Source organism: Carya illinoinensis, chromosome 3 (genome assembly GCF_018687715.1).
Source record: "Carya illinoinensis cultivar Pawnee chromosome 3, C.illinoinensisPawnee_v1, whole genome shotgun sequence".
Classification (NCBI taxonomy): Eukaryota; Viridiplantae; Streptophyta; class Magnoliopsida; order Fagales; family Juglandaceae; genus Carya; species Carya illinoinensis.
In genome coordinates, this window is record NC_056754.1 from 19,380,141 (window position 1) to 19,406,738 (window position 26,598).

A 26,598-nucleotide genomic window follows, 5' to 3' on the forward strand; every position below is an offset into this window, starting at 1 on the left:
TTATATGTCATGAACGGAGGCAGGTAACCTTGTGTTGCATGTCTCGACACTTCAAATGTCCGTCCTATCCCAAACAGAATTTGGGGGCGTCACAGGGTGGTATCAGAGCAAATACGTCTCTGGGCAATAAATCCACATGTCCTTAAGAAATGCACCAAACATTAGGCTTGAAATTTTAGTCGTCAGTAGGCTTAAATTTCTTAAAGTATGAAAGGTAGTATGTGGTTTTAATACATATACTCGTGTGTTTCAAGATGGGACACATGTCTCATGATAGAATACCTTGGAATCCTAAGGGAGATAACAATCAAGAGGATCAGAATTTCCCGATAGATGAAAGATTAGTTGAGGTAAACATAGTTAACGTTGATCTGATTGCAATTGATGGTAGTATTGTATTATTGTTATTTTGGAGTAGGTCAAGTTATTGGGGTTGGTAAATTGTACATTGTTTGATTCAAATGAATCATTGTTTCTATTAATTGTGGTAGTGCTTGAGAATTCAGCTTGGAAACTGAATGTTACCCTAGTGGTAAGAGTAACAATTTTTATTAGAAGTATTATTGTTCATATCAATGTAGATATAGAATACATTTTAGTAATATGAGAAAGGATATGTAGGATTGATGAATGGTATTCCACATATTTGGAGAATTGTTTTGATTCTGAGAATACGATAGAAATTGTGTTTGGAATAGTAATTTGATTAGGAGAAACTTTAGCCTTAGTAGGATTCATTTATAATAATAGTATTACCACGCCGCCAGTAAATGATTTCTGGCAAAACACTATCTTTATGGATACATAGATCGATCTTCTTTTGAAGATTATTATATGGGGAGTAAAATCTTGGTCTTGAGGATTTATGTGAACATTAGGAACAAATCATTTAGAGTTAGAATAATTGATAACTCATGATAGATAGAAGAGTTATGACAATCATAAGAGAAAAAGTCTCAAGTTTAAGTTATTAACTGGTTAGTTATCGAAGTACCACCTAGGAAGATGACGGATTGTTGCGATTATAAAGAAGTAAGTTAGTCCTAGACCAATAGAACTCCTTGAGGTTTTTATTAACTTGAAGATTACTGAGAGTTTGGATATGCATGATTAAATGCATATTTATATGAGTCATTGGATCATGTCATATATATGAAAATCCCTGAAAGAAATAAAATGGAGCACATAAAACATCTACCAGAAGATAAAAACACAAATATGAATATTTGTGAAGTATTATTTTATTATCATAAAGCAAAATTACATAAATTTGAGGTTCTTTGCCTCAATCTTTAAACGCTCTTGCTCTTCAAAAATCTGCATGTCTTTCATATCTAAAGGAGTAGCCACTCAAAAAGAAGAGTTAAGCAAATATTTTAAATCTCTGTTCTCTCGCTTTACTGCTTCTATCTTTATGTTGGATTCCATAAGAAGCCTCTGAAGGATAGAAATATTCTCGTGGAGTTTGTCAACCCCACCAGTCCTGGATTGCAGTCGCTGAGAATATGCGATAATGGCTGATGAGTATCTGGTACCGAGACTCACAAACTCGTAGATAAGTTTATTATCTGACTTATTAGTCAGATCATTATTGGATTGTACTATAGCACCTATGGAAGAAGCATAAACAACTGGTGAACGAGGTGCAGAATACCTCATGTTTTGGTAATGAGAAGATTGCTGAGCCATTGCGAAGCGAGTAAGCAGAAAGAGATTGCAGAGTAAGAATGCAGACTAATTTCAGAAAAGTGAAGAAGATGAGATGAGAAAGAAGATTAACTGAATAATTCTTTTATAGAGAAAATTATGACGAATCATCTCTCGTGAATCATTTCTCTACAAGAGACAATAGCAATGTAGTATCATAGCTGCGGTGCCTGACAACTATAGAAGAACAAAATAGTGTCATAGCTATGCGGCGCCTGACAACTACAGAAGACCTATAAAAATCATGCGCATCAGAGTTGTCTGGTCTAAAACAGAGGGCAACCGATTAAAAAAAAAAAACAGAGAGAGAGAGGATAACGGTTTAATTTTGATGAATTCTCTACTAACTTTGGTATTTACAAAAACACTTAAAGTATATCGCCTATGTTTTTCTAAAGAAGAGTTTCGGAAGATTATTTACTTGAAGTTTTAGGTTTGGAGAGTGTGTCGATACAACTTGGCCAACCTTGTGGAAAGAAGTATAATATAATTGTTGATTAAAATAAGAGAGTTAAGGAATGACATAATCTTAAAAGCAAATATATACGGGATAGACACCAGGTTGGTAAGCAACACATATTCCTTAACTTGTTATTTCTTACTTACTTTGATTTCGAAGACGAAATCTTTTTTTTAGGAGGGGAGATTGTAACAACCCGCTAGAAATTCAATTGTGAAATTTCTATTAACTTTAAGAACCTCGTGAAAACCCCATAAGTTTTCACGAATCCATTAATCGTATAGGTTTTTGTTTAACTACATAGTTAGTGTTATTATTTACTATGGTATCAGAAGTGTGTTTTTGATTATTAGAGATAGTTAGAAGTGTCAAAATGTATTATGGTTTGTGCCATTAGACTCGGATAGTTATTTAAAGTCTTATGGCGCAATAACATTTTTTCATATTTTCAGACAAAACGTCTGTTCAAAACTGTAGATATTATTGAATAAAAAGAAATATCTTGAGATAATTTTCGTGAATATTATTGGGTGAAAATATTTTGAGTTGATTTTTATAGATATTATTAGATAAAAATATCTTAAGTTGATTTTTTGTAGATACTATTGGATAGAATATTATGAGATAATCTTTTATAGATATTTTGGGTAGGAGAAAACTACACTCAACTCTCAACTCCAGCCTTATCATCTTCCTTATCTCGTCCATAAGTAGCTCCAGCCATCACCTACAAACTTATCTTCATTTACACATTCCTTTAAAAGAATATCAAATACTTTCTCTCAGACAGCTTTTAGGAGTTCTTTTGCACGCCCATTTCGAAGTTTTTGTAAGTGTTTTATCATAAAATCTCCTTCATATAAGCTGTTCCTTTTTTAGTCTAGATTACATGGATATATTATTTGTCCCATTTGAAGATCATTTGGTCAGTCAAATATTATATAAACTATAGAAAGGTCATTCTGGAAGATAAACTAGAGAATATGTTATAGTTTGGAGTTTTTGACTAAGCTAATGGATAGATATTGGTCCGAACTTTTTATGGAGTATTGTTAACATGTATATGTGACTATTGGTTAAGGATTTTTGCATGATTAAAGGTTTTGATGAAATATTTTCTTAGATTTAGAAACTTAGAAACTGGAAGAAGAAAAATAGTTTCTGTTTTGAGAAAGTTTAACTCTTTGGTGGTCTAAACCTATTCTAATGACTTTAATAATTTTATTGGAGGATCCTAAGCATCTTATATACATGTTATATTATTATTTTGAAGATATTTGATGTTAGTTTCAAAGATATGAAATTTTATGCAAAAAAATATTCAGATAAGCCAAAGTGTGGATATTCTTGGCTAAATTTATGTTTTGGTTAATTTCTAACCATGTGATCTTGAATTAGAAGCTTATATATGTTTTAGGACATCTTTTAAACCATGTGATGGTTTGGTTTGAAGATCATATATTTATAAGTCATAGATCAAGAGATTTATCAAAACTAGTTGACGAAAAAGTTTCTGTTTTTGGACTAAGTGTAAAACCAAAAACTCCAAATGTTATTTTGTGATTTTGGTGACTTTAGTTTGATGATTTAAAGCATGGTTGATGTTGAGATGATATTATGAATATGTTAGAAGTAAGATTTGATTTTTGAAATTCTTGGAGATGTTTTGATTTAAGGTCAAAACTTGTGATTCAAGTGCTTGGATCTTTTTACAAAAACGTTTGGTGTTAATTATTAACTTTTTCTAAATGGATGTTTTAAGTATGGTTTTGAACTTAGGATTGGAAGATGTTTGTTGCAAAATTTTGGTTTAAGCATGAGTTTTGAAGTTGGAAGGAATTGCAACAAAAATCAAGGGAAATGGCCTATGAATGTTTCGGCCATAGTGTGTTCTTCATAGTTGTGTTTTGTTTTAAATTTTTCTGAGTTAATATTTAAGTTTAGGACAAAATTTACATGAGGAATGTAAATTTTAAAAACTTTTGGAGTTAGTATGCAAAATCCTTAAGTTATGGGTAAAACGGTCATTTTCCCACATGTAGAGAGTAAAATGAAAATTTTAATCTTTAAGTTAGTATTTTCCATATTTCAAATTATTAGTGATTTAGTTCTAACTTTTAGAATCACTAATTACAGTTTCTCGTGATCGCACTTGAAGTTTTATAAGAAACGCGGAGATCGAGTTAAGTTAGCTTTTAACTTACTAGCAATCTACTGTGTATGTATGCTAAGTAAAGGAACTACAGTGTATGTATGTGTGTTATAATATATGTCATGCCATACCAAGTCATCACATAATTGTTTGTTGTACAGAATTTATTCTGTCATCAGTTTTTATCTGTTACATAATATATTCTGTCATGTATTGTTGTACATTACAAGTACATCATGCTAAGTATGTCATCTATTACATGTATGTCAAGTCATGTAATATTCACTGTTACAAGTATGTCATGTTAAATATGTTGTCTATCATATGTTATGTCATGTTACGAAATATTTCTATCTCAAGTTGGTCATGTATTTCAAGTTATGTTCAAGTCACGTTATGTTACGTCAGGGCTTCAGTCCTTTCGTATTCCAGTCACGTTTCATCTTGATTACTTATGTATGGGGTCACAGCAATTGTGGCGCATACACTACGTGAGACATAGCAATTGTGACACGTAAAATACATGGGGCCACAACAACTGTAGAGTATGTATTTAAGCAGTTAAAGAATAAGTTTCCGTAGAATACATGGGGCCACAACAACTGTGGAGTATGTATTTACATGTAAAATATATGGGGTCACAACAACTGTGGAGTATGTATTTTTCATGTTAAGTCAAGTTTGTGTAGAATACATGGGGCCACAACAACTGTGGAGTATGTATTTACACGTAGAATATATGGGGCCACAACAACTGTGAAGTATGTATTTTTCATGTTAATTCAAGTTTCAAAGCAAGTTCATGCTAAGTTAAGTTTCAGATCAAGTTCAGTTCATGTTTCAATTTAAGTTATGTCAATTATGCTATGTTATACGCCAAGTTATGCTTTAATTACTAATGAATTTGATTATGCATTTATGCTTTTACTGTCATCCATGCATTATTAGCTTGTGTGGAAGCTTTTTGTTAACTTACTGAGATTTGTAATCAAATCTCACTTTGGTAGTCCCAACTACCATTCGCTCCAAATGGTAGATCTTATTACAGGACCTGAAAGAGAATCAGGAGCTGATCAACTAGACACAGTTGACTAAGCGACGGTGCGACATAAATGTTAATATAGTAGTTAACGTAAATTACTACTTGTACGATTGAGTTGCATCTCTAGTATTTTTTGGATCATAACCATTTTGGATCAGTGTTGTGATCTTAGTTGTTCAATAGATTTTTATGTATGAAGTATGATTTAAGCATTTGGGTTATTTTCAATTTGGTGCATAGTATTGCTAAAGAAAAAATTTATCCGCTGCGAATATTGCATATTGTTAGATGCATGTTAGGAATATTGCATCTTATATGTCATGAACGGGGGCAGGTAACCTTGTGTTACATGTCTCGATACTTCAAATGTCCGTCCGATCCCAAACGAAATTTGGGGGCGTCACACTACCTACCCAGGCCACCCTAAATATCACAATCAAAGACTTAAATAGCTCTCTTAATATCTGTAGAATATTAAAATTTGAATCATTTACAAGTATTATATATTCAGTGATTTGTAATGTTGATACAAATGCCTTTAAATGCTTTTATGTTTGTAATTGTTTAGCCTAAAATTTTGTATTAGCTTAGTTATTATTATTAGTTTATTAGGTAGGTAGTAGACTAGTAGTCCATAGTAGTACTTCATTAGTTCATTTGCTCTAAATTTGTATTTTCCATATATTATTTTTATTCATGTAATTTTTTCTTTAATTTGATTTTTAACCCCCCTTTTTTTTTTTTAACTTCTAATTTTATGGGCCCAAAAGCTACTTTTAGGCCATTTTAAGCCCATTTTACCAATGGCCCCTCCTAGGCCGAAGTTCCAGTGGAGGGACAAACAGATTGACCCCCCACCCACACCCCATTATCCGAGATGGGGAGGAAATCCTCACACCCCTTCCCATGCCATGCTAGAGGCAGGCGGGGAGGGGGCTACCTCGCAACCATGATTATAATTACAATATAAAGAAGATAAACAAGCTATAGTAACAGGTCAAATGACGAAGTCAAATCATGTAGCTCAAATTCAAGTTTATTTAGAAAAGTGTTTTTAATGTTCTATTAGGCAAATTTTTAACTTTGAGCTAGATGTCTAATCCAAAAGCATTGGCAATGGCCTAGTCAAATATTAATATAAGTTTAAACTTTAATTAGATGTAAAAAAAAGCTTCTACATTGGACTAGCCAAAAGTCTTAAGTTCAACACTTAAGCTAGTAAATTAAGGGAGCTCTCCATTGTTGGAGTTACTATTCAACCTCTATTCAATATTTTATTATTTTCATCAACTTCTTCATCTCTTTATCACATTGAAATAAATTGTCACATTGAAATAAATCATATAAGTACTACATTGAAATAAATTACCACATTTTATTTTTAATAAAATTATTAATTAATATATGAGGTTTATTTGTAAAATATAAAAAAAAATTAATCAAATAATATTAAAATATAAAATATTATATTATTATTTTACATTTAAAATGACTAGTCCAATCTGGACTTATTTAACTAAAAATTGATATTATGACCAAAATATGAAATTTTAACCAAATTTTAAATTTAGCAATAGCTAGTCATTGCCAATGCTCTAAGGGTTATTTATCTTCATTTTTTAATTTGAAAAATACGCCTTTAAAATGGTCTACATTAGTTTATTCATATCTATAATTATAAATAAATATGTATAGTTCTTATTCAAAGATGAAAACTTCTTTTTTCTTCTTCAAACTATATTTTATTATTTTTTCTCTCTCCTCCCAACTCTCTCTTTTCTCTCTTTTTCTCTCTTCTTTTTTCTCCTCTCTTTATTATTTTATTATTATTTTATCAAAAAATACATAATCCAATGTAAAAATTTTTCTTCATATTTAAAATCAATCTTCAAAAGATATAATTTTACATATAAAGATAAAAAATCCATGAACCAATGCTCTGAGTGCTCTTACAAACGTAGGCATAGGAGGAATGTTATACATCATCCCATACCACACATTTTATATATTAAAATATTATTTTTTATTTTTTTATTTCATTTTATTCTTATTAAACTTATTAAATTATTTTATTTATCATCTCCACACTATATATTTACTATAGAAAAAATAAAAAAATTAAAAATTAAAATAAATATAATGTGTGAAGTGTAAAGATGACAAAAAAAAAAAATTTAAATAAAATATTCAATCACAAACGATTCTGCTGGGATAAAGGCCATAGGCGTAGAATTAGCGATGGCATTTTTAGATTAGAATCTTAGATCACAAAAACGCTGCTAAGGTGCTTTCAAGCGAGCAGGCCAACTATCATAAGACACCATCCGCCTAAATCTTTGACCGTATGCATCCGCTTACCAAGCAAGGGAATTTACACTTCCACAACAATCGGCTTACGAGGCAAGGGAGTTGTCCACCACAAATTATTTAGCCGTAGGTGAGATTCTAGAGAAGAGAATTGAGAGAAGAAAAAGAAGGAATAAGTGCAAGAGAAAGAAGAGGCAAAGGGAGAGTAAAGAACATCGGGCGACGAAATAATGATGAAAATCAGATCTTTGAAACTTAAATAGTTGTTTTTGTTTATAGAAAAGCATATAAATGGCGAGCAGGATTGAACAGGTAGATTGGGCGGACGATACTAGTCACGGCCCCCATGATCCAGCCTTAATATATGAATGTATTTCTCCAAACGACCGGACTCGAATTAAAAGCCTTGGCCATCCACCTCTAGGCCGCTCAACAACAGCCCCGCCTGGAAACACACTGGCGACAACCTAAGATGCTAGAGGTTGGAGGACGCAGGACCGAAGCGTACTGCGAGGGGGCAAGGCTCTCCCCCTTCATTTCCTAGTAGTTGGCTCTCTCGATCGATACCAAACAGGCGCCACTAGCAGGTAACTCCAGTACCAGCAGCGTACACCAGCGCATAAACGATCTAAACGTGTCTTAACCTCTCCCGAAACAAGAAAACCCGGGAGAGCATAATGGAAATAGTACCGGGATAATTAAAACCATTATCAGAGACTGCATGAGTGCTTCATAATAAGAAACGAAACACCACAAAGTCTATAATCATTATTATCATTGCATCGACAAACATAACAATCTAAACAAATGTGATGGAAAAAATAACAAATCCTAGAAGATAACTAAAAACTAGATTAGATGAAATAGAAGCTGTTCAAACATTTACGTGGCTGCACGCATCCCAAAAAACAACAAAAATAAAACAGAATAGCTAAACACCCCCAATTTCCCCCTTCGACATCCACGGTTCCTTGAAAACAAAAAAAACCCATTGGCACACCACCAGGCCAAGGCATCATCATCATTGTATAAGGTCTTTGCCTGTTAACCATATAATATATATCGACATCTCAATATTAGACCTAAAAAACTATAGCAGCTACCCTAACAGAATTTAATGGCAATAACAAACACATACACATCTCTCTCCTACAACCACCGCGGCATATTGAATTCGCTCCATCGTGCGCAGCCACAAATCATGCCCCCATCATTCGGGGCACATATCTTAAGCACGCTCACCCCTGATCCGCCTAGCCAGCTGGATATCCTTGGGCATGATGGTAACCCGCTTGGCATGAATGGCACAGAGGTTGGTATCCTCGAAGAGACCCACGAGGTAAGCCTCGGCAGCCTCCTGAAGAGCCAGTACTGCGTGACTCTGGAAACGCAAATCAGTCTGCAATAATAACCACAAAATGATTAGGCTCCAAAGAATGATTAACCACCAAACCCGCTGAAATATGTAACACACGAACAAACACATCAATCACCTTAAAGTCCTGTGCAATTTCACGGACGAGCCTCTGGAATGGCAACTTCCTGATCAGGAGCTCAGTACTCTTCTGATACTTACGGATTTCACTTTATAAAATTGGGAAAAAAATTTGTTAGAAAGAACAAAACTTCGTACTTGAAACTAATGATTGCAGATTGAGAACACCTAAACAAGGACAACTGACTTACCGAAGGGCTACAGTACCAGGACGGTAGCGATGGGGCTTCTTGACTCCACCAGTGGTGGGGGCAGACTTACGGGCAGCCTGTGATTAATAGTAAAAATTTGAAACTATAAACACAACTAACACGTTAATGAACCCCAACTTCCAGAGAACAAATTAGAATACAAAGAACAAACCTTGGTAGCGAGCTGCTTCCTGGGAGCCTTGCCTCCAGTAGACTTGCGAGCAGTTTGCTTAGTACGGGCCATCTGCAAGGAACACAAGTACTAACATCAGCCTATTGGGCTCAGAAGTCTATACATTGAATGTTTGACTTTCTGTTTGGTTACCAAGAAAATTGAAGAGAATAAAGGGTAGACTTGATCCTCTTCGAAATTTCACAAAATACATAAGTATTACTTCTTTCCATCCTTCTTCGAAGCCCTAATGTTACTAATCGAGAAAGATTAACATAATTACAGATCTAATAATAACAACCCAATAAAACCTTTAACGCAAACCCTAAGGAATGTTCTCCTGAAGCCAAAGTCACATAACCCTAACTGTTTACGAATTCAAACAGGTAAATGATTTGCAACGAAACAGAACCAGAAATTTAAAGAAAACGTAAGTGATTCCCCAAATCAAAATCTCAAAAACGTTTTCCTCACACTCAGATCGATCTAAAGAACAACAAAGAAAAGAAATTCCCGAGACTAAAATACAATTAATAAATTGAGGCACTTTACCTCTCTTAGCTTCGCTTTCTGTTTTTGCTCTCTATATCTCTCGTTCGGAAATGGACCAAAGATTTAGTAACGTAAGAGGTCAGGTTCTATATATCGCATGCGACTAGAGGATCGGACGGATAGAATTCCCTATCCGTGTGTTTTCTCTGTAAGAAACCCAACGGTGGATGCGGCCATAACTTGTGTTTTCTCGGGTGGAGTGGACGACGAGGATGTGGTTGTGGAGTGGTGACGCGGATCCTTAGGCCTTAATATTCTTTTCCTATTGGTTGAAGCAACTACACGTTTTTTTTTTTATTTAATGCGTTCTCCATCGACAGGAGGCGGAAGGGGCATTTCCGATTCCAACTTGCTTATCATTAGCGAATTCGTTGGATTAGTTATTTTTATTTAGAAAATTTAATGATTTTTTTTTTTGAGAAATTAATGTTAATTATATAATCTATACCACCAATTTATTTACATTTCATTATATAATATGTGATATATTTATTATTACTGAATAATAAATAATCATCCAATAAAGACTCATCCAATACTAATAAATGTGATATAATTAAATAATATTAAATTAATAGAATTATAAATTTAAAAAATATTAATTTAATAATATTTAATTATTATATAGAGAATAAATTGCTAATTCTATGTAGGAATTAAATTTAGATTTAATAAGAAAATACAAAAAAGTATGATATTGGATAAATTTTAAATATGAATTTGGCCAAACTAATGAAAATACTCATACAAATTTATCATTTTATCTCAACATTCAAACGAGACATTTAATCTTTTGTTGACAAATGATACTTTGCATACACATTTTATGATATATGTTGTAAAATAAAAATATTTTTAAAAAATGATATTATTTTTATAAAATATTTTACAAAAATATTTATTTTTTTAAAATATTATTATATAAAATATTGTGAAAAGTAACGCATATTAATTATTTAAAAGAAAATAGAACAAGAAAAAGATGTTACAACTTACAAGAAGACAAATAAAGCAAGTCTTGCATATATTGAATTGGAAAAATTTAAGAAGACGCAAACTATACCCCCTATTGTTCTCATTCTGATCTTAAATCACAACACTCTCAAGTCTCATGTCTAGTTCGGAATCATATACACAATTTGCTGCATATAAATACCAATAAATTCAGAAAATCTCAGACAAAATAATAAATAAAAAGACAAAAGGGGGAAGGATTTAACCATCCAAGCAAAAAACAGTGCACAAAATTATTAGAGAACATTGAGGTTTGGATAGTGAGCTGAGCTAAAATGAGATAAAAATTAAAATTTGAATAAAATATTATTTTTTGATATTATTATTATTTCGAGATTTGAAAATGTTGAATTGTTTATTATATTTTGTATAAAAATCTGAAAACATTTTAATAATTAGATTATATAAAATGAGATGAACAAAAAAAAAACTTTTTACATCCAGACCTCCCTAAGCATAAGCCGATAGCTTATAGCCTTATATTGAACATTGAAAGTGTATATCTTTAATATTATCGACTTGTAAATATAACTTTTAATAAAGAAACCATCGCAATAATTTGGAGTTTTTCACAACAAAAAAAAAACAATAAATAAAAAAATTAAAGTATATGCCAACTCTTAAATATCTTTTACATCATGTAATTTGTGGATTTTTTGGAAATCTTAAATTATTATAAATGAGAAATGATATTTGTAATCGTAATTGTGTAATCGTCATGTAATTTTTTTAAAAAAGTGAATTAATACGAAACCTACATGAAAAAAAACTAACTTTTTAATCGTGGACCTCATTCTTTTTCAAAACAATTACGCGGTATTTATATACTCTACAACTATATGTAGTATTACTCATCATAGATACATGGACATTTGTCATTTTAGTAATAGGTCTATTATAGGTAGTGTCATAATGGACCGAACTAAATGATGCAATGTGGGAATAATGCATCAAAGTAACGAATTAGTTAGATTAACCACATCTTATGTGGGTAAATATAGAAATGATCCAATCATTAGTCTGGTTAATCCAATCTAGACTTAAAAGGTCGTTTAGAGTGAAAAATATTATCAACCCATCTAATATCATTTCATAATTATAACTTTCTTAAATTTCTACACAAAATATAATAAATAATTTAACTTTTTCAAATATCAAAATAATAATAATATTAAAAAAAAATATTTTAACAATATTTTTTTCAATTTTTAATTTTATTTTCATCTAAAATCATCTCATCTCATTTTACTATCCAAATAACCTCTTAATTAAGCACAATCCTAATATGTTTATTTCATATGATATATCTATTATATATTATAATAAATGGCTATCTAACTGTGAATAGTAACTTTTGTTATTTTTCCATTAACTTTTGTTATTTTTCTATTAAGTCATGTTTTACCAAAAGGCTCTTAAGACCTTTAAATATTTGATATGTACCTCCATTATAGAATTTAATGAATAACCCTATTTTATTAAAAGGTCTTTAAGACCCTTGACCATTTGACGTGTAGCACTTTTGTAGAATTTAATAAAAAATCATGTTTTACCAAAAGGCCCTTAATAGCCCCGCAGCGCACATGAATTGACGTATCTTTTTCATGTCTTTTTAGTTCTGACAGTATACTCATTTTCCTTTCTTTTTGTTTCAATTTTTTTAAATAAAAAAAATTAAAATGACTTTACACTTTAGAACAAAAACACTTTAGAGTATTCTTATTGTAAAATTTAACTAAGTAAATTTAACTAATAAAATACTTAAAACACTCAATATATAATATTAATTATTAATTTGATTAGAATATAATTATTATTAATATTTTAATTGGTAGAACTATAAAATGTGATAAATATAAAAATTAAAAAAATTATTAAGTTAATAATATTTTATTATTATATTAAGAATAATAGATAATCCAATATGAATACAGATCAATACCCATACTTTGCTAAAGTTTAGATTTTTTTTTGTCTTTATTTTTTGCATTTTTTTAACCTTGTATTTTCTTTTCCAAAACTTATTTTCCAAAACAAATAAGCTACTGACTTTTTCAATTTTTTATTTTTATTTAAATCATTATGTCAGGTGCACCCTGAGGCTAACGCACCTGAAGTCATTCCCTAGTGTATATATATATCTATTCAATTCACAAATAATGTCAAGTTTGTCAATTTTATCCTAAAATGTTTAAACATTAGGAGAAACTTTCCATCTTAATTAAACTTTATCTACCTATACATCTTAATTAGAGTAGTTATTAAGTGGAGTTAAGGTTATATTTAAGGAGAAAATCTTTTATTGAAGTTGTTAGACATGTTTCATGTCTATGTTCGTGAAAGTGACAACGATAGATTGAAAAGATTAGGTGATGTAAATATCAGATTCTTGTTGTTTTATTGGAAAGTGGTTGGCTATATTGAAAGAGTTTAATATTGAAATCTTTGATCTTGTTCGTTGGATTCATATAGAAGCTAGTAGACGGAATGCATATCTTAAACTTGTTTTGCACATGATTTAAATGTTCAAAACTTCAAATTGTGTTGCACATATTTTAGTATTTTCTTAATGCTCAAAACAATTTATTCGAATTCTTCTTAAATCGTCTAATTCAATAAAGTCTATCTTCATTTGTTAACAGGTTCTTACTTAATGTTAGAGTCGTCCCCTTTTTTGATCTTAGTAACATGTTAAATATTTTAATACCATAATTTTAATTTTTAAAAGGATATTAGAAAATCTAGGTTCCACAATATTAAATCTAATAGAACAGCATGGGATAAAAAAAGGTACTGTCTCTTCATTGTAATTCTTTCACCATTTTCACTGCTAATAATGTATACCAATTACTTGTAATATTTACTGATATAAAATACTGTAAATTGGAGAGGATCGTGCAAAGAGTTTCCTTGGACAAATTCAACAAAATTAAAAGATCTCGCGGTTGAAGGCAAGTTGATAACTAATTGGGTCCTCGAGGACAGACATGGTCTAATTTGACCCGCATCTAGTTGTACAACCATTGGATATTCATTCAACAAAAGTTGCTGAAAATATATTCAATCAAAGTCATTGACCATATTTCAGAAATTTCGTAGACTTATCCTCCGCGTGAAAACTGATTTTAAAACATCGTTGAAAGCGTGGTATAATTTGTCAACTACACGCATATAGAACGGTGGGCACCGACGGACTCGGCTGGTTTATTCCTTAATCAAACTTTTCTTTCAAAAAGGACCCCAACAAGTTTTTTGAAAAAAAAAAAAAAAAAAATATTATTTAAGGCATTCATTCTTATTGCCTAAAATTATTTATAGAAAAATAGTATTTCCAGTCATAAAATATGCAAACACCGCACACTTCTTTTAAAAAAAATATAAGATTCACATAAAAATTTTAATTTTTTAACAATTTCTCTGAAAAGAGTGAGATAATGTATATCATTTCACTGCCTGAGTTTCTTTTACAATATTATGAACAATTAGCACTAAATTGAAAGCCTCCAACAATTAACCTTGCATTGCTCAAACAAAACCTACAAATCATCAAACACCTTTCTGACCATCACCAAACCACCATACAAATTCAGCATCCAGACTGATATGAATCAGCGGGGTTGCATATAAGGCAATAGAACATGCAGAAGCAACCACACTCGGGACATATACTCTCTAGACTGCCATCTTAAGCCCCCTCCTCCTTAACCAATTATATTCCTCCAACAGTCCCCCGAAAAGCCCCTCGTATAAGTGTCCTAATAGTCCACGCCCACTAAACTGTAGAAACTATTAACGCCCTGAAGTCTTATAAAAAAAAATGTCTGCAATATACCTTTACAAGCTTGCTTTGACATTTGTTGTCATTATTATGTGTTGTCAAAGTGAAAATGGCCAGCAACCCCCAGGTGCTTTGCAAGCCGATGGACAGAAGACCGCACAACATCAGAACTTGGAGCGACGGAACTTGGCAGATGGGGTAGGCAAACAGGAACGTATTGATCAATATCTTCGGAATGGCAGAAGAATGAAAGCACTGCTCGGCAGAATATGAATCTGGAGATAACCAGCAACATATGACCATCCAGTAACGTAAATTAAACAAGGATTAAACACAAAAATTGTCCCCAGGTTTTCACGTTTATGTTTTGGAGATGAAGGTTATGGAGAAAGGATGGGGTTTTAGGATTTAGGGTTCAGATGGGTGGAATCACTACCACTGCCTTTTCTCCCCTCCAATGGGCTGACATGGAAGTAATTAGCTCAGGTCTGACCTGGAATTTTTAGACGTGTGGACTGCAAATCTCTAAAAGGAAAATACAAGTGTTGGCCTTTCATTGGTTTTACATGTGGCAAATATTCCATTTAGCAAACTTAACTGAAGATGGATGGAAGAATGAATAACTCGGAGGTCTAGGGAGTACTTTTGCATAACCCTAAAAATAACAATATTCAAACTCAGATATTTCTCATTGTTTTTCCTTTCATTATGGCAGGTGGTCTCATAAATGATTATAAGGTCAAGTTCAGTTAAGGTTGTGCTGTAGGACGCATCAGACCAATATGAAGCATAAGAAATAATAAACAATAACAAATGCTATGCTACTTTACTCCAATGAAAGACAAATACCTTAGAATAAGCCGCCTAATAAATGGATCATTTAAAACTTGTGCCCAAACTATATCCACGCTGGTTGATGTACAGAGTATTACTTCCCACTCAGATAAGGCAGTGGAGAGTATGTCCTCCGCATTATTGTACACATCCTAAAATATATAACCTCATTAACACATTGGAATAACTAGATTAAAATGATCTTAGTCAAACTTAAAAAGTACAGAAATTAACTTACCGTATCTGTATCAAAAGAGGAGAGGCCAAGCATTTGGCAAAATGCTGGTAGAGGAGCAGTCAAGAAAAAGGTAAACTGACTTCCATTTTGTGACAGATCAACATCAGATGGGTTCTTGAATGCTGGCCTCAAAGGTGAAAGAAGTAGAGCAGCTGTTTCTCCTCTCTCTGCACCGTGTAAAACCTGCAAATCATTTATCAGCCACATGTAAGCAACTTGACAGAGAAAGAAGAATCATGTGCAATCGTGCGTACTTGGTAAATCTTACAAAGAAAAAACAGGTTGCGTTCTGGAAAGCTATATCTTAATATTATAAAAAGGGACCTTAAAATATCTGGCAAGTTACAATTGATCTTTGCACATACTGAATGAAGGTGTAAAATATGTAACAGTTGAACATATGGTCCATGAGAGAATGAAATGTTAGAAGGAAAATGCTAATTGACCCCATGAGTTTGCCCCCTCAATCTTACCGCTTATGCATTTTATTCTCAATTTTTTTTACTTAATAACTAAGGAAGTGATTATTAGTGAAGTTGTGTATTTGTTTTTATTTTTTCTTAATGATTAAGGATGTAAAAAAAATGTTCAAAAGAAAATAATAACAATAATAATAATAAAAAAAAAAAAACTTTCAAACTAGTGGTACGCTCAATGGTAAACGCTGGGCGGCCTACTAGCCAGTGGCGAAACAAGCAATTGTGTTGAGGGGGGGCCAATTTATGTAAAGAGTAATGCTAAATACAATCTTAGGGTGTGCAAGATCTACACATTCTTTTTTCTACTGTGTAACATATTTATGTAAAGAGTAATGCTAGATATAGTCTTAGGAGGTGTGCCAGTTCTACACTCCATTTGAAGAAAAAAAGTGGGACTCACCATTACAAAATAATTTTTTTTTTCAATGTGGGTCTTAGATTTACCTACTTTTTTCAAAGGGAGTGGGCGGGGTTGACACATCCTATGACTGCAAATATCATTTCTCTTATATAAATTAAAAAGTGATTGAAAAATCATAAGAATATAATTAAAAAATATTTTTATATAGATCATCGACATTAAATAATTTTTCTTGTATTTTTACTTTGGATTCCATATTAAGAAATCCAATATTGTATAACAAAAAACTTTAGGATCCATATTAATAAGTTTATTATTTATCGTAAATTTAGTTTTAATTTTAATTTTAGAGAGGCCACATCCTCGAAAATAGATAATATATAAAAATTAAACAAAATTTTGGTACTATAAAGAAAAAAAAAAATTGGAGAGAAGCATTTCTAGTTATATTGAATTTTTTTTTTTGATAGGTAAACGATAGTATTAATACGAATAGGCATATCTCTTATACAAGAGATAAGACCTATCTGAGCAATGCTACGTACAGTCCCCAAGACTGCAATGCAAGCCTAGGCAATTTTATTTTTAAAACTTTTTAAAATCATAAAAATATCCCTCATTTATTAAAGGGCCTGCAAATAGAATTTCTCTTTCTATATTTGTAGAATTAGGTATAAAATTTAGGGGGCATTTTATATTTTCAGAAAGTTTTTTTTTTTTTTTTTGGGGGGGGGGGGGCAGTATAACGTGGGTCTGCCACTGCTGCAAGCAGGATCCATGTTAGAAACATGCTACTGGCAATGTAAGTGCTTGTTTTGGTAAATCTTATACCCAAACATATCCTTAAGAGAACAGGTTCTACAAATGTCATCAATGTAGTTGCAGTTACAACAATAAACTAGCAGAATTTTGTAAAATACGTTAAAAGTGAACATTGCTTGCATAAAGAAAGTAGTTACTTCAACCTATCAAAAAAAAGAAAGTAGCTACTTCAAGATTTTGACAGGTTTTTTTCCTTGAGATAAGGAAAACAAATATTTCAACCCAGTGAACTTTCCATGGGTTAATATCCAAGTCCCAATGTTAACATGTCAAAAATTACTCCAGTGTAAAATATGTATCATCGCCATGACAATAACCACAAAATATCATCATGTCTTTTAAGCAGCAAAACCTGATTTAGAAGCTATATACTTCTCTAGAATAAAGCATTAAGCCTAGCAAGTCATATAAAAGTTTTGACAAACCTGCCTTGAATGCATGGCTATTGTCACTATCAATAATCAAGAAAAGAGGTCTACGGGTAAAAGGAATTATATCACCGGGGTAGAGATTATTTGAACCTGAAATATACCACCACAAAAAAAAAAAAAAAATCAGCACACACAGATAGTATGGGGGAATCATTCCAATTATAAATGGAATGGAAACTAAATAGTACTTAAAATAACAGGTTTTGTTGAACAAATGTTTCCAATAAACAACAGAACATTAGAGATACCTACCACCATTTCCCCTTGGACCAAACCACAGATAACTATCGTAGTGGCCACTTGACTCTCCCTTATGATTAGTACTTGATTCTGGCAGATAGCTATTTTGCTCTTGCGATAACTGAGAAGTGACTTTGTTTTTCGAAGATTTCCATGATCCATCAGAGCTTCCCACTTGAGTAAAATTACTAGGACCAGCCTTCCCTGCATGGAAGATCATTAAGGTATCGAATCTAAGATAACAAGAGCTGATCAGTTAGTTTTTTCTCCAGAAATATAGATGTGATAAAAACCTGAGGCCGATAGATACACTAGCATAACACTATCTGGAGGGAGCTCCTCAGAAATTGTAGCCATAACCTGCCCATTCACCACGGAGTTAAAAATCTGCCTCGCTAATGAAAAAGGTGTGAGAGAAAGAAGGATAATTTGTTCACATTATATATAGGTACAAGTGCTAGATAAATCGGTGCTGTAAGTTTGGGACTAAGTAATTGCTAAACTACTAATTCTTGGATACTGGAACATAGAGTATTAATGCAAAAATTTGAGCCAGATAGCATCTACTTTTCACCAGAAAATTTACATCCCTGGCATATTAACACGGATAAATGCCAGAAAGTATGCTCAGGTTAACATTGTGTTAAAGGGCAAGCCACCCACAATTTATGCCTCAAGTTCAAGGTTAATTCTTTTTTTTTTTATTTTTTTATTTTTTTTTATCAGTAAGGTAGAATTTTATTAATGAGAAAAAGTAGGCAAGGCCCAAGTACAAGGGTAAAATCATATTACTCATGAAAAGAAATCGAACTTATCTATCATATATATTCATCCATGAAAATATATGATATCCAGATGTGCTTAGTCACTAGAGCATATACGATCAACTAGGCCACCTAAAGATAAATTGGCACTCCAATGATTTTCTTCTGGTCCTTGGATGAAAAAGAACTTAGAATTCCCTTCTAATCCAGAAGTAATAACAGCTTAGTTGACAACGAGAAACAAAGCAGGGAACACAAAATAAACATTTAAACAAGACCTTTAGAACTCACTGCTATCAAATGTGTTACAGATGGACGATAGAGAATAGCTTTCCTTGAATTTGGAGGTAAGGTTGGATCAGTCATGTCCACAGCCAAATTTATATCAATCACTCCAGAAGCTCCAGAATGATCAATTGAAGTGCCATTGCCATTTGATTCAACTGGACGCTTTTGATAGAAAGATCCACTCGGCTCCCATTCCAAACATTGCATCATTCTAAAAGTGTCCAAAGTTAGTTCTGCAAATTTGACCTGAAAATAACAATATGCGAAGGTTTGTTAAAATTTTCCCAATTCAGGAGTTAATTAAATATTCTTTTACTCAAAACCATATTCAATCAAGAAAAAGGACATTTAAACATGACTAATTAACCTCATTCCGATGATAGCTTGTCAGCAGTGCATCTTTAAACTTTAGAACCTTCTTTGCATGGAAGCGAGCAACATATGGAACAGAAGCTGGATGGGAATCAAACATAGCACAATAACGCAAAGGTCTGAAATTCATAAAGGCTGTATCAACTTTCATAAATCGGACAATCTCTTGCACCACTTGCCTCCATTCTTTAAAGTTAGTTTCCTGACAAGAGATAGTGTAAATGTCCTAAATCATGTCAGCGTACCACTGGAAGTGTTGATAGCATTTTAAAGAGAAGAAAATTCTAATCAAAGGTCTCAAACATAAGCCATTCAAATTTAAGAGGAATCAATGATGTCCATGCCAATAATCTTGTAAATTTTCAGTTACTTATGAAAACATCATGTAAAAAGTCAACTGAGAGATTTATATTTAAAAGACACATTTTAAAGTTATATTCCTAATTTTTAAATTGATAAATGCCTCAATTGACATATTTGTTTCATTGACATGTGTTGAGACAAAAACTTTATGACATCAAAGTTTTTACTTTTGGAAAGTAAAGTCTAAGCCCTAACATTGGGCTAGCAAATGGTATTCAATTATATAGATACTCCATAAGTCAGTCAGGTCAGCTAAGAAGAATCCGATCAGCAGTCCATTATTACTAATTTCTCGATGATAATGCTGTAATAATTCTTTCCTGAAACAGAATTGAACCAGTAGTTTCACATCGCCATTATAAGTAAAAAATTAGCGGTACCCACAGACTTGCTGACAGAGGGAGAATACCTTTTTATTTCTTTTTTCCCCCTTCCTACCCCTTTATATCTCTACCTCTCTGTGTGGGTTAGTCGCCTTGCCAACCTAGCCAGTCTACTGGACAGATCATTTCAACACATGACAACTCATTATTTAAGCCACATTTGGGTCAATAATGGAACCACCATACTTTAAATAAACATTAGTTCACACCCTTAGACCGCTTTGAGGAACTTCTGATCTGATCCATATCTCATTTATCATCTGACTTCAACTATTACACTACTTTACAGCTCAAATGTAGTCATACAGTTCATCTATAACCCTTATAATACGGAATATATATTACTTTCAATTACACGATACATCTTTACGTTCAGAAAAATGCGTAATACCAAATGTACTGTCAGCCCAGATTTCATAAATCTAGATCTCTTAGCTAGCGCAGCAGCTCAAATAATATTGCTTCAGTTATAAGTTCTATCGGATTCTTAAATCAAGGAAGAGAGACGGAAAACTAAAACCAAACGTTTGAACAATAGAAATTGGACAACGGCAACTCAAATCACCCCATATTTATATTCCTCCATTTTCCCAGCAACGAAACAAAGCCCAATGAGAGTGAGTAAATAGAACCAATTCCTTAAAGTTGAACACAAAAAGTAAAGACAGAAAAAATATAGTGAGTTATCCTAAAGTTAAGCTCCAAATTCACAAACCTCTGGTATAGCTAATAGAGAAAAGGAATAAATTACCCGAAAAGCAGCTTTGCTATCATCAACGACAGCCTTGAACCGGTCCACGAGAGCCTTCACCATCTCGGTCCGGTTCAAAATCAAGGCGACAAGCAAAAACCTGGCGTAGAACCTCAATTCCTTGAACCTTACCGCGAGATCCTTTCCCTGGCCTTTGGATCCCTCGAAATAGCTCCTACTGAGAATCGCTTCATAGAAGACGTATGCCTCGACCAAGAACCTGGCCTCGCTGGTCCGCATGTACTGTCCGAAGTAGAGCTGGCCGATCCGGCTGGCGATCTCGCCGATTTCCCAGCGGTTGAGGCCGGCCTTGAGGAGTTCCGGCCGGTGCTCCTGCTGGTACTTCCAAAGGCGTGTATACGCCTTGAACACCTTGTGAAAGTAGTGGTGACTCGTCACGCGTCCGTACGCCGGCACGTCCCTTACCCTGGCGAACTTGCGGTCTGCGCCCTCAACCAGGGCCCGGAAGGTCTGCGAAACGAGGTCTTTCTCGGCCATGCCGTGCCAAAAAGAGAGAGAGAAGTAGCAGAAAAATCAGTTATCGGAATCGGAATACTTTCGCGGCCATCGGAAACCGAGAAAGAGACTGAGAGGAAAGAGAAAGAAGCAGAGAGAGAGAGAGAGAGAGGGAGAGAGAGGTGGACTTTCAATGAGCTGTGGCTTTGTAAAGCTGGCGTCACTGCTTTTACTTTTTCTTTATTTAATTTTTAATTTCTGTTATTGAAGAATAATTTTGTACTGAATGGACAAACAGTGGCGGCGTCACAGAGAGAGAGAGAGAGAGAGAGAGGAGGGAGGGGGGCATGAGATTTTGGATGATTTGACGGTGCGTGCGGCTCTTTTTTACGGCGACGACGGGGAAAGCGGTTTACTGGAATTACGCATGCCTCGCGTCGCTCTTCTCTCGGAGAGACATTGCTGTGGTGAATAATTCTTGGGTATGATTAGCTTCCAATCTCCTCCCTCCTCCTGTTAATTTCATGCGAATAACAATTAATGTTCATATAAATAATTTTAACGATATTATAAATATTATATAAATAAAAATAAAAAATAAAAAATTATTCTTTATAACACTTCTATAAAGTTATAATTATAATATTAACTATTCATTTTCGAGTATAAATTTAAATATGGTTGACGATTGACGACTTTCTTGAATAGTTATAATAAAAGAGTATCACATCCTATGTTAGTACTATTTAATAATTCTTTTTTTTTTTTTTAAATTTAACCTATAGTTTTAACAGCAGAATATCTTATAGCTCGTAATCACGGGTTTTATCTACTTCATTTTGTTTACATCTAATCAAATCTATTGAATGTATATATTGAAATAGTTATTATATTTATTATATTTTAATTCCAATTAATCCCTTTATTTTATTTGCTCAATAGGATATATCTAAGAAGTTTTATTACTTAATTTTCAAGTATTTAAACATCAGTATTTATATTTTTATTCTCTGTTCTTTAAGAATAAAAAAAAATTATAGAATTCAAAATTAATGTATTTAGTGCGATTACAAATAAATTTATTTATTTTTTATATTATTAACTCGTTGAAAATTATTTATTATTTTAAATCAATATACATGCTTATTATTCTCTCATGAGTCTCATGATCTTCTCGAGTAGTTTTTGAGTACTCCAAAAGTGAAACTGTCATTGTTTTCCACAAACTATATCAACACAAAAAGGAATTTCAAGTTATCCACTCCAAACCAAGAAAAGAGTCGAACAATACAAGAAACAGAAAAATGACCACAGGCAAAGACAACATTGCAAACTGTAGGGAAAGAAACAAAACCAAAAACTCCAAACTATATAACATCGTCTCTGGCAAATGCATCACAATCATGTGATTCATCCCTTATGGATATAGCTAGGCAGAAAAATACCAGCAAAAGTTGTAAAGCTTGTACTTGTGGTCACAGTATTTTACGAAAATGAAATCATTTCAATAAAATTATTAAACCAAAGTTTTATTTTTTCCAGATTGCATTCATGTCAATAGTGTTGGATTGTCTCATATCGATTGTGAAAGGGACTGATGATCAGTTTATAAGTATAAGAAAAAATTTAACATTTTGAGTTAGCTTTTAAGATTAAAAGAGGTTCAAGACCACCTAACATTAGTATTAAAGCTCATATTTACCAACAATCCATGAAAAAAATAGATTGTCGCTGCTCCTATCCAAGACTCGAGTTGTGAGGAAAAAATTGTTAGAGCTGTCCTATTGGTTGTGAAAAGGCTGGTAATCAATTTATAAATGTGAAAGAAAATCTTACATGTTAAACTATTTTTTAAAGTTGAGACTCGAGAGAGACTTAATACCATTCAACAAACAGTTGCATGAGCATGATGTGCTTAATCATACATGCATACTAATATAAAATGCTAATAAAAATATTATTAATTTGGTTTTTGGTAAATAATTATAGGGTCATAAGTATCCTTTGAGATCTCATGATCGGGAGGCAAATGGGGTATATTCCTGCCAAAATGATGTGGGTGGGGCTAATATTCTTACGCGATTGGCTGGAGGCTAGAAAAAACTTGGCTTAAATGTAAGAAATAAATGGTTTTGACTTCCGTACCACAAGACAAAAGCACAGCAAATATGGTAAAAAAATTAAAAAAGCTCCACCAAGGTTGTCTTATGGGCATATTTTATGCATCTAAATAAAAAAACTTTCCAGCAAAATGACATAATGTACTACTGTTCAGTTGTATGACATGTCGACTGGCCCTCAGGGGTTGACCTCCATAAAGATGAAAAGCAACCTAAAACCTAAAATCTTTGAAGATGACAAACACTGAGGGTGGTGTCACAGTACTATGAAACCTAAACAAACATGCATGCATGATTGTCCTCTTGGAAAATAATTCATTTCTTGGCATCGTGGCCCAATATACACACACACACACAAGGTTCTCATAATTGATCCGTGTTGTTAAAATTAATGTTAACAAATCATGAAATTAATCAACTTTTGTTTTCCAAACTATATATGATGGGACAGAAGTTAAGTTCAAACATGATGAGAAAATAAATAATCATGATGTCAATTTGCTTACAAAACCATACTATAAATTTTCTTACTATATATGTTCACATTGAAAAGCATGGGTTTTGATTTTGATCAGTTGATTATGTCCGAGTTCTGCTTTATCAGATAAATATATTAAAAGATGCTGATCAAACAAAGAATAAAGAAAATGTATGCTACCGTCCTTCTAGGATAAATCTAAATAACATAAATAATTATCTCTCATTTTGTGTGAATTTTTTTATAAAGTAATTGAATAGAATAGTATAAAACAAAATCACACACACAGAGTCAATAATTTTTATGTGGAAAATCCTTCAATACAAAAGAAAAAATCACACAGCAATTAAAGCTTCCACTATCAACAATAATATGTATATAAGTGTTCTCTCTAAATAGTACTAGATATATACGATCAACAATGATCTCAAGAAAAAAAATATTTTCTTAATAATCAAACAACGCGATTAGTAGAGATCTCACCAAGAGACGTGTTACTATTCACAATCTTAAGTGCTAGAAATACTATTCCAAAACCGATCTTCACCCTTCATATCATAGAGTCTTGAGTCTAAATATACAAAGGTGGTAAATACGATCATATATTATTTGGGAGGGGGAGAGGCACTTTAACCTGTATCAAATGGTCCCAACAGTACAAAATAAGAGGTCCACATAATGGGTCCAATGAATTAGGAAGTTGCAGTTATCGTATCGCTTCCAACGAGATTAATATAGTAATTAACATTGGTTGAAGATATTTATCTCTTAAAAACCAGCGAGATACTCGAGATGTTTAACTTCGATATGTTAATCATTTTCTTCTAAAATCATATCCTAAGAACTAGTGATGAAGATCCTGAGATTTGAGAAAAGAATAAACTGTCCTTATTAGTAACAATTCACTCCTGTATAAGGGACCAATGCTAACAGTTCAAGATAACATTCAGATCCCTTACTGTCAAGCAATACACACATATATAGCTCTAACTTAGACATCGGAAATGCATCAGACACAGTAGGCTACCCTCTTTCTTCGTTGCAGGTTAGCAGTCGAGATTAGTTGGTAGGAAAATACGTCCAAAACAGGAGGAATAAATTATTGTCCTTTAAAATATTTCTAAAGAACTTTAATTCTAGTTTTATCTAATTCTTTTGAATCATAGTTTCATATATGATTTGAACCGTTATTGAATTGTTAAAGTATATATATTTGAGAGTTCTTGGACTACTTTGAAAAATAATTTCATGTCTGAGAAAAATAGTAAGTTTTTTCCCGAGAGATTATGATTTTGTTTTTCTTTTTTCATTCTATCGTCTTTCTTTTGGGGGCAATAAGCAAAAGCAATACTGCACGTAACATAAGAGTAGACCCAGCTTGGACCAATTAATCAATGGAGTAGTTGGATTTTAGATTTGAGTTGTCTGAATTGGGTTATCCTTCTCTAGGATTATGTAGCACAAAAGAATTTCTTGCAAATATGAAATGCATAAAGATAAAGTTGAGTGTCATTCTATGGCTACGAGCATGGCAGATATCTCTCTGTTTTTTTCGTTTTCAATTTTCAATGGATGTCATTTTCTTTTGCTTTATTAGGTAGAAGCTTTTCCCCATTATCAAATATTGCATCCTTTTTCTGGGACATACATGTCGTGTCATCCAGCAAGACAAAACAAAACTTCCATCCAATTAGAAAATCGGTTGGGTGCAGATATTCACAGTTCAATTTTGCAGTCCAAAATCGTGATGCATGAGATTACAATCTACACCTAAAAAATCCTTCCGCTTAAAACCGCAGGGACAGATTACTGTCCTTCATCTAGTTTTGAGGAGTTCAGATAGACGTCTCCTCTCTTCAATTCCGGCGGGTTGCTTCTTGTCCTTGATGGGCATGATGGTGGCTTTTAATTTTGGTGTTTGTTCTTTTTAGTAATGATTTATCTGTCCCTTTGGGTGTGAATGAGTTGTCCATGAGCAACACTTTTCAACTTTTAAGGCATCGCTCGATGATCGATCCTCCATGTCTCGTCAGGATATCTGAAATTTACAAAGCAATCTTGTAATCACAAAAGGTATTCGAGGTAGAATTATTCGTCTCGCCTTTTTTTTAAATAGTGGTAACGTTCTTCTATGTTTTTTTTTAATTTTTTTGTCCGAATCCATAAAAGCGAGTTAATTCTGACGGTATCTACCAGAATTTTATCCGATTGGACGTCTGTCTTGTATCCGCCCTTATTTATAGAATAATGATAGATTTATTATCATCTTATTATTTTTTTATTATTTATTTTATTTTATTTTTAATTTTTTAATTTTTAATTTTTATTTAATGGTTAAGAAAGTGATT

The 26,598-nt window shown here is 32.7% G+C and overlaps 2 protein-coding genes across 3 annotated transcripts; both read right to left on the reverse strand.

Moving 5' to 3' along the window:
* Nucleotides 1-8,500: 8,500 nt before the first annotated feature.
* Nucleotides 8,501-10,167, reverse strand: LOC122303658 (histone H3.3). The gene is made up of 5 exons (XM_043115527.1): nucleotides 10,079-10,167; nucleotides 9,527-9,598; nucleotides 9,355-9,431; nucleotides 9,162-9,252; nucleotides 8,501-9,067 (listed from the first exon to the last, which is right to left on the reverse strand). Exons 2-5 carry the CDS (start codon nucleotides 9,596-9,598, stop codon nucleotides 8,897-8,899), a joined length of 411 nt encoding a protein of 136 aa, XP_042971461.1. The 5' UTR covers nucleotides 10,079-10,167; the 3' UTR covers nucleotides 8,501-8,896.
* Nucleotides 10,168-14,504: 4,337 nt separating this feature from the next.
* On the reverse strand, nucleotides 14,505-21,887 carry LOC122303659 (protein SCAI-like). 2 transcript variants are annotated; one of them, XM_043115529.1, is made up of 9 exons: nucleotides 21,197-21,881; nucleotides 19,695-19,901; nucleotides 19,331-19,573; nucleotides 18,569-18,635; nucleotides 18,288-18,479; nucleotides 18,034-18,125; nucleotides 15,943-16,125; nucleotides 15,720-15,856; nucleotides 14,505-15,145 (listed from the first exon to the last, which is right to left on the reverse strand). In XM_043115529.1, exons 1-9 carry the CDS (start codon nucleotides 21,692-21,694, stop codon nucleotides 14,959-14,961), a joined length of 1,806 nt encoding a protein of 601 aa, XP_042971463.1. In that variant the 5' UTR covers nucleotides 21,695-21,881; the 3' UTR covers nucleotides 14,505-14,958. The 2 variants fall into 2 exon arrangements, 1 of the variants encoding a protein (XP_042971463.1); XR_006240786.1 differs by lacking the exon at nucleotides 14,505-15,145 and having other exon boundaries at nucleotides 18,030-18,125; nucleotides 21,197-21,887.
* Between the last annotated feature and the right edge of the window lie 4,711 nt (nucleotides 21,888-26,598).